Source organism: Equus caballus, chromosome 11, assembly GCF_041296265.1.
Source record: "Equus caballus isolate H_3958 breed thoroughbred chromosome 11, TB-T2T, whole genome shotgun sequence".
Classification (NCBI taxonomy): Eukaryota; Metazoa; Chordata; class Mammalia; order Perissodactyla; family Equidae; genus Equus; species Equus caballus.
Genome location: NC_091694.1, coordinates 21,036,060 through 21,044,731, shown reverse-complemented (window position 1 = coordinate 21,044,731; position 8,672 = coordinate 21,036,060). Strand labels below are relative to the sequence as shown.

The 8,672-nt window shown below is 61.3% G+C and overlaps 1 protein-coding gene across 1 annotated transcript; it reads right to left on the bottom strand.

Moving 5' to 3' along the window:
* Window positions 1-2,150: 2,150 nt before the first annotated feature.
* On the bottom strand, window positions 2,151-8,129 carry P3H4 (prolyl 3-hydroxylase family member 4 (inactive)). The gene is made up of 8 exons (XM_023652528.2): window positions 7,601-8,129; window positions 7,353-7,505; window positions 7,070-7,241; window positions 6,193-6,321; window positions 5,208-5,353; window positions 4,468-4,551; window positions 2,888-3,032; window positions 2,151-2,586 (listed from the first exon to the last, which is right to left on the bottom strand). Exons 1-8 carry the CDS (start codon window positions 8,078-8,080, stop codon window positions 2,564-2,566), a joined length of 1,332 nt encoding a protein of 443 aa, XP_023508296.1. The 5' UTR covers window positions 8,081-8,129; the 3' UTR covers window positions 2,151-2,563.
* Window positions 8,130-8,672: the final 543 nt, after the last annotated feature.

Genomic DNA, 8,672 nt, shown 5'->3' with positions numbered 1-8,672 from the left:
CCTTCTACTCATTATCCTACAAATGCCACAAGGATGAGATGCTGGGTGGGGATGTTGGGGGCGGGGTAAGGAGGAGCCAAGTGAGACAGAGATGTCGAGGAAGCCAGGGCGTCTGGGCTGGGTGGGGTTGGGAGAATGGGCTGGAGGGCCCCAGAGGGCCCACGCTGGAACTCACTGGAACTCCGTCTCACCGGTTTGGGAAGCTGGCCTGGCAATGGGGAGACGCTAGCATCAGGGAGAGGCGGGAGGGGCTGGGAATGGGGTGCTGAGTAAGGACTGGGGGGGGAGGGCCTGGGCAACGGCCTGGATGGGGGGGTGAGTGCCCAGAGAGGGGCCAGCCTTCTGTTCCCAGGGGATACCCCCTCACACACACACACACACACACACTCACCACCACACACTCGGAGACGCCACTCTCAGATGCACACTTGGACACACACATCAACACCCTTCTTAAGCTGCAACCCCTGTGCTCTTCCCCAGTTCTATTTTTCCATCTCACTTATCTAACATAAGCGGATAAGTTATTGATTATAAAATTTATTGTTTACTGCCAGTCTCCTGGCTGGGATGCAAGCTCCATGAAGGCAGGGTGCTCAGCCTGTTTTGCCCACTGCTGTATGCCCGGCTCTCACAGCGTGCCTGGCACATGCAGGTGCTCAGTAAATACATGCTGAGTGAGTGGACGAACCCCTCTAGAATCACCTTCACGGATGCATGCACACTTGGAGATGCACGTGCAGAGACACACTCAGACCCAAGATGCTGCCATGCCACACATTCTCAGACATGTGCACGTAGGCACACACTCACACCCAGACGAGCACACGTCCACACAACACACAAGCACACAGGCCTTCTCACTCCCGCACACAGGCACTTTCAGACTTACACCCAGCCGTCCAGATTCCAAAGCTCCTACTCATGGCAGGCACGCTGGAGCACATCCCCGCTCCCCACCCTCTGAAGTGCCAGCCCCGGGCAGCCCCTCCCAGAAACAGGGGCGGGGCCTCAGTGGAAGCTGTCTACACAGCAGCTTGAAAGGAGCAGGGTGGGGCAGGGCCACCCTGGCACCAGGGAGCTCTCTGCAGAAGCTACCACTGCAGACCCACCTATGGGAGAGAGGGAGAGTGAGGTCATCGATGCTCCCAGCCTGGATCCCGCCCGCGCCCCAGATTCAGACCCTGGCCTCCCCATCCTCATCATCACCAAAGGCCTAGGGGAGGGGCTTGGCATGGGGCAGGGAGTCCTCAAGGGCACAGGGATGGGCGGGGCCCAGGCCCAGTCACCTGGCACCTCCCGGGGGAGGGCAGGGGTGTGGACACTGAGACTGGGCTTCCCAGGTTCAGCTCCACTCTCCAGTAGGAAGAGAAGCCTCGTCCACTGCCGTCCCTGGCAGGCCAGAAACGTGGGGAGTGAGGCAGAACTGTTACCTGGCTGGCCCTGGCGCAGGGTCCCTGCCCAGAGGGACCCCTTTTGCCCCCACCTCCCTGCTGTGGAACATGGTAGGGACACTGGTGAGTCACAGGGCTGGGTGGTAGCTGCTGGGCACCACCCTCACCCTCACACCTCCAGACTCTCTGCCTCCTGGAGCCGACGCAAGATTGGGCAAGCCGGTCTGGCAGTCCCACTACCACCATGAAGTCTCATGTTATCAAACCGTATCCCCAGGGTCCTCTGGCCACTGAGATGGGGCCCCAATCCCCGCCCACTGTGGAACAGAATGGGCAGAAAGGGCAGGGCATGCGCTCTGACTCTAAGGAACGTGGGTCAGTAAATGCCTGGAAAGTACAAACCGGAAGTAAGTGTCCTTGGCCCCCTCCCCACACTCCCACATTCCCTGAGGGAAGCGGTGCTGAACTAGGAAAATGCAGGACATCCCCTCTTAGAAATCCGAAACCACCGTCTTCCCAGCACTCGGGCGGGAACTGCGTCCTCACGCCCCCTGGCGGCGGGATGCGACTGCACGCTGTGCTCCTCGCTCTCACTCACAAACACCCAGGGTCCAGAGAGGGCAGCCCCGGCCCAAACTGTGCTCCCTCCCCCGCCTCCGCATTTACAGATGAGGGGAGATGAACGCAGAGGGAGGGACGGAAGGGCCTGCGCCCTCACCACTCAGCCCAGAGGAGAACGGACCCCAGGCGCTGTGATTCATCCAACAAGAAATGTTTATTGAGCACCCACTGCTAGGAACCACTGGGCTTCTGGTCCAGTGCTCTTCATGACACCAGCTGCCCCTCTGCTGTCTGCAATTCAGGCTGAGACCTCATCTAGGAAGAGCTAGAATCTTCTCCTCCAGGAGACTGTCCAGGTGGGGAGAGCATGGGGAGGAGGATGGGCCGTCAGCAGCTGCAGCACCACCATCCTGTGGTCCAGAGACCCAGAGAGGAGGCACGAGGGCTCTGGGGAACAGCACCCACAGGTGGGATGGGATGGGGCCTGGTCAGCTATGTCCATTTTACATTTTTAATAAATAGTTCTTGCTGCTGCCCAGGCTGGTGAGGGTGGTGCCATTGGGCCAAGGTTTCGCAAGCTCTTGTGGGGTGCAGGGGTGGCCCTCTTCTCATGCTAGTTCAGGCTCCGGCTCTGAAAAGGAAAGGAGAGAGCCTTGGGGTTAGCCCGCCACCCACTCTCAACAGGCATCTGGGTGCTGTCCTGGGGGGAGGTGGGGCAGGCCGGAGTGAGGCTCCCAGGAACGGGTCACAGCTAGCCTCAGTTCCAGGAGGGATGCCATCCCCCCAACACAACAAGTGGGACAGGAGTTGCTAACAGGCTGGAAGCCCCCGGAGGAGAGTCCCAGCACCCACTGTGCATATTCTATGGCCCCTGCAGCCCAGGGCATGGGTCCTTCTATCCCCATCCCTCCACCAGGACTCAAGCCACTGACCAGCCTCGGCCTCGTCACCCTTGGCATCCGGCTCCTGCCACCAGTCAGCATACATGCCCTCCTCGTAGTCACCCTCCCCCTCAAACTCAGCATCGGACGGGGGCTCCTTGGGCTCCACAGGCGGTTCTGTCTCCTCCAGCTCCATCTAGAGGGGTCCCGGGGTGTGGGGAGAAACCAGGTCACAGTGGGCACAAACCAGGATCGGCTCCCTTCCTGGCCAAGGGCACCCCCCCCCCCCCCGCCCGACCTCAGGCCCCAAAGCCCCTCCTTCCCCAGGCTCAAGATCTCACACAGGAATGATGTGAGGGTTTCTCCCGCAAAGGCCTATTCCCAAACTGCCCCCTCCCTGAGCTGATCCCCGGCTCCACCAGCAGGGAGTCAGTGTTAGCATAAGCATCATCACCCTTTCCACAGCCCCTTTTAAGCATAAAGACCCCCGTGAATACTGCTAGTCCATGCCTACTGTCTGCTCATGAGCCTTCCCAGCCAGAAACGCCTCTGCTCCGCTGAGCGGGAGAGCTCCTGTTTGTCCCTCCCCCACCAGGCACCAGCTCGGGGATGTAGCCCTTCTGATGACCCCAGCAGGGTCTAGAGTCCTCCTCTGGTGCCCTGTGCTGATCCGTCCCACAGTGCAGCACTGTCGGGGCCTCCCCCACTAGCTGTGCGCCTTTCATCAACTTACCCCCGCCCAACCACGGGGCCGGAGCACCTACTATGTGCCAGCTCTACACTAAGTGCTTGACAGACTCAATCTCATTTCATTTTCACCACGATGATGTGAGAGGGCCACTCTTCTCCCCGTTTGATGGATGAAGAAATGGGAGTCCGAGGGCTACTTAAGACTTGCTGGGAGGCTGCCCAGCCAGGAAGTGGTGGAGCCAAGTCTGGCTGCACCAAAGCCCGGGTGCTACTAGTGTAGACCCTGCCCCCGTGTGATGAGTGGGGGTCGGGGGGGCATCAGCAAAGGAGGGGATGAATAACTAAGCACTGAGCAGCAATATCTCGGAGAATTCAGGCTCTCAAACCCTCATTCAGAATCAATGTAACACGCCGTGGTCCTTCCCTCCTGGCGTCCTGCGTTCGTTCGTTCATTCCTTCATTCATTCACTGGTTTGTTCATACTCAGCTTCTGAGTGCCAGCTCTGTGCCAGGTGCAGTGGGAGAGCTGGGAATAACCTGGTCCCCCATCTTGGAGGACCCCACTCTAGGATAATGGCTGGAGAAGGGGACTGGGGGTGAAAAGGACCAGGGCTGCAAATAACTGTAGGTCCAGGGAGGCATGGAGAGTCAGAGTTGGCACCGCGAGCCCAGAAGACAGAGCCAGGGCATGCAGCAAGGGCTTTCTGGAGGAGGTGCCACTTGAGCTGGGCCCGGGAGAGCAAGATTCAGACATGCAGAGAAGGAGGGCACGAGAACACTGAGAGAGGAGAGAAGGCAGGTGTAGATAAGGGACAGGTGAATCTCCCCTGCCTCACAACAGCTGACTGCCAGGAGTTGGGGCTGAGCTTTGGCACAGCGGCCCCAGGAAAAGGACCAAGGTCCCCATCACTGCCCATCCTGGCGGGCAGGGTACCACTTACCTCGTCATCTGACTGCAGGTACATGTGTGCAAACTCCAGCAGCTCCCGCAGCTCAGCAGTCTGGTTGTGGTAGAGCATGGCCTCCTGGGAAAAGGGCAGGAAAGCGAGGTGAGCCAGACCCTGCTGCCAGACGGTGGCGGAGCCAGAGCTCCTAGGATCTGGGTTCTCTGGCTCTTTCCAGCTCAAGGAGCAGGGAACAGGTATCAGCTCACATGCTGATCCAAGGATCATAGCTGCCTGGAGTGCTGGGTTAGGAAGGATCCTGAGCGCTCAATGAGAAGGAGTTCCTCAATCAACTAGCAATGTCTGCCACTGACAGGGAAAGTGGCAGTGGCACCATGTGTCCCATATTTGCCAGGCTTGCCCTAGGGGCAAGACTTTCCAAGGGGTTTCCTCAGTTGGTCCAGAGTAGGGGGTCCCTGAGGACGAAAGGCAAAGGCCAGCAGTGAGGGGGATGAGGGTGGGGCGAGGAGCAGGCAGAATGGACAGGTATTTTTGTATTTCCCACAGCCCAGGCACGGTGCTGTCAAGGTGGCAGCACCACCCCTATTTTGCAAGTGAGGCAACAGATCCAGAAAGAGTAGGTAATCTCCCCAGGCCCCTGCAGCTGGTGGGCCGGGTGTGAACCCAGGACTCCAACCACAAGCCGTATTCCTTCTCACTTCCCCTCCTGCCTTCCCAGGAAGCCAGGATTCATCAAACCATGGGTCCCTGAGAGCGTCGCTGAAGGCGGTGCCCACCTCCCGGGGCTGGAAGTCGTCCTCCTCCAGGCCCCAGCGAGCCCGGTGGAAGCGGTAGTACACCAGGTTCTGCTGCATGACACTGTCCTCGGGGTCGAAGAGCATGTAGCTGGCGGCGCTGCGGGCGGCCTGGCGCACATCGTTCACTGTGGGCAGAACAGGAGTGAGGAGCCCTGCACTCGCCCCAGCAGAGGGGTAACCCCCCCAGCCCACCCCCAGCCCCCAATTCAGTCCACTGCCCCTGGCTCCCCAGCCACCTCCCGGAACATCTGTTGGGCGCCTCACTCGCCCCCTCAAGAATAATGCAAGCTAGAATGTACTGAGCACTTACCGTGTGCCAGGCCTGTGTAACTCATTAAGCCTCACTGTTACTGTCATCCCCATTTTACAGACATGAAATCCAAGGCACAGAGAGGTTAGGTAAGCTGCTCAAGCTCACACAGCTGAGCATAATGGTACTGGGGAATTAGAGGCTGGTGGCCTCACCCTCAATCTCTTTGCCTAGTGAACCCATGAACGGTCTCCTGGCCCCTTGGTCCTCAGCCCCTCCACTCCAACTCCAGCCTCTGTCTGAATCTTGGCATCTCTGTATGGCAAGAACCCTGGAGATTGTTCGTCCCAGCCCCAGCTGATGCCAGGATCTCCCTCAAGCCAGGAGAGCCTCAGTTTCCTCATCTGAAAAATGGGTCCAGTAATGTCAGCTGCAGGGGGTTGGTAAGAGGATCAAGTGAGATAAACAGACGAGGCAGGGCTCTGTAAGCCGTCAAGCGCTGTGCAGTTGTTGGCTATCTAATCATTTACCCCAGAGACCCTCGAATTCTCCCCTGAGGCTGCTCTCTGTCCCCTCCTCTCACCTGGCCACCCCCAGCCTTCCCTCCCATCGCCCAGGGTCCTCGATTCGGATTCCGAGGGACAGCTCCCCACGATTCTGCAATGCTGCCAGTGCAGCGCTCTCCCTGCCCCCTCAGCCCACCAGGAGGCTCACACTTGTAGTAGGCAAACTGCAAGTAGTGATACATGGTGGCCACGAACTTCTCCACGAAGTAGCCGCCCACATTGGGGGTGAGGTTGGCCTCACAGTCCACCTTGCACTGCAGGGACTCTGCAAAGAGATCTGCGGGATGAGAGACAGGGTGAGGAGCTGGTGGCATGCTGAACAGCTCCTTCCCACTGGTGCGGACCACGGAAAAGACCTCCAATCCCAGCTCTGCCCGCTGAGCCTGTTTCCTTGTCCGGAAAGTGCGTTGTGCGATCTCATGAGACAATGTGCGTAACGTGCTCGGTCAATGGTGAGGGATGCTGAGGAAGACTACCGGGGGCTGGGCTGACTTACCACCCCGACCCCAAAGCCACAGGGAGCTGACGTGAGGTGTGGACGTGTTTCTGAAGCCCAGAGAGAACAGCTCAGGACAGCTCTTCTGCCCCAGCTGAGGGGACCCACAGTTAGGGATCCCAGGCCAGGTGTGATTTCTGCCCACAAAATGCTGGGCTGTTTCCCACCTGGGCACCTTGGCACCTGCATCGCCCTCTGCCTGGAGGGCCTGTGGACCCCACCTCCCAGACCCTTTGGGGATGTCGCCACTTCTCTGTACGGATGCCCAGCACCTTGGTCAGTCCTGACTGCAGTGCAGTCCTCTACGGGAGCCTCAGGGGGTCCGTTAGCCTGTCTGACTCTCTCAGCCTACCGAAGGCTCCCCGGGGGCCACTGGGATAACACTTTACTCCTGTCTGCCTCCCAGGCCCTTAGCAGGTGCTCCATAAACGTGTGGTGAAGGAGTATTTGTGTTAAGGGGCCTTAGCAGTTCTGGGAAGCAGGGCCTGTGGGTGAAGGGGATGTCCGCAGGGTTCCGGGTGGGGGATACCTGCTATGGCTGGGTAGAAGTCCTTGAAGTCCACCTGCTCATGGGCCCCCTCGCAGCCCACCAGACACCGCGCAAAGACGCCCAGGTACTCGGTCAGGGCCCGCTCCATGTCTTCGGTGCTGCTGCGGAAGTCCCCGCTGTTGTAGAGCTTCACGGCCCGGAGGAACACGGCCTGGAGGGGAGCGGGGCAGGGGGTGAGGGGGAGCCCAAGGCCTCCCCTCCTCTACAGGCCTTATGGGGACACAGGGAGGGGCGTCGGGCCGGCCCTACCCCGCCACCCCACCTCGTAGGGCTGGGCCTCCAAGTCCGTCAGGGGCTCCTCCGCCGCGTCCAGCAGCCCCCGGTAGTAGCTGAGATACTTGGCCGTCAGCTCATGCTTCGGGTTCCTTTGGAGGAAAGTGTAGGCCGCGGCCACCGCCTTCTCCAGCCGGTTAGCCTGTGGGGTGGGGACGGAGCCGATCGGTGGTGCCCGAGCGCATCGCCCCTCCCGCCCCGACGGCGGCTCGGCCTCGGAGGCAGGGCGGGGCCCACCTTGAACAGCGCGTAGTGCAGGTACTGGTAGGGCAGGCGGCTCTGGAAGTCGCGCAGCAGCTGCCGTGGCGGGTAGGGCACCTGGAAGGCGGGCAGTGAGCGCTTGCAGCGCCGCAGGCAGGCAGCGCGCTCCAGGACGCGGCCGAAGAGCCGCAGCTCGCGGGCCCACTCGTCGCCGTGGCTGCCGTCGGGGCCGGGCGCGGGCCCGGGGGCCGCGGCGGCGGGCGGCGCGGGGCCGCTGCAGTTGGCGTGGCAGAAAGCCTCGCTGTCCCGCAGCAGCCGGTGCAGCCGCAGCGCCGCCTCGAGGTAGCGCGCGCTCTCGCGCCAGCTCTCGCCCTCGTACTGCTCCAGCGCGTGCCCGTAGGCCGCGGCCAGGGGCATCAGGTCCTCGGGCGGGAAGCCCCGGAAGCTGTACTTCTCGTACTGCGCCCCGGCGCTGCCCAGCAGCAGCCACAGCAGTCCCCACGCCGCCCGCCCCATGCCCCCGCCGCACCGCCGGCTCTCCCGGGAGGGGCTGCCGTCCGGGCCGGGCGGGCGGACCCGCGGGGGCGGGCGGCGCAGGGCAGGGCCGGCGCGCCCGCTGGGTCTTAGCGCCGGGCACTGGGGCAGCAGGGCTGGGCGGGGAGATGTCTGGGTCAGGTCCCCCGAGGGCCAGAGGACTGCGTCTCCCCTCTTTTCAGAGGGCCCAGTGGTGTCCTGCGTCCCCTACTTTGGCAAGACCTCCTGCCTTTGGGGGTCGTCCCCTTGACAGATGGTGAGTGGGCCGGGAACGCTTCCCCAAGAATGGGGAGCCTGGAAAGCTCCTCTCCATACAAAGACAGTCCCCCGCGTTGAGATCGAGAAATTGAGGCAAGTGCCACATCCTGCACCCTGCCCAGACCCTGGAAGCTGGTCTTCCTTCCACACAGCGCCCCTTCTGCACACTCCCCACCCCCAGCCCTGAAGGCCACTCCAAGTGCTCCCCCAGCCCCCGACGGGGAGGCGCGCACCTGGTGTGACCCTTCACACCCTCCACTTCCACCACCTCCCGCTCCATCTCCAGCCCCACGTCAGGAAGTCCTTCTGGCAGTTC

Excerpts from the sequence above, each read along its gene's own strand:
- P3H4 (XM_023652528.2), bottom strand. The coding sequence starts at position 8,080 with ATGGGGCGGGCGGCGTGGGGACTGCTGTGGCTGCTGCTGGGCAGCGCC. Across the intron at positions 6,322-7,069 it reads CTTCTACCCAGCCATAGCAG|ATCTCTTTGCAGAGTCCCTG; the intron begins GTATCCCCCACC and ends CTCATCCCGCAG. Across the intron at positions 5,354-6,192 it reads GCAGTTTGCCTACTACAAGT|TGAACGATGTGCGCCAGGCC; the intron begins GTGAGCCTCCTG and ends TTCTGCCCACAG.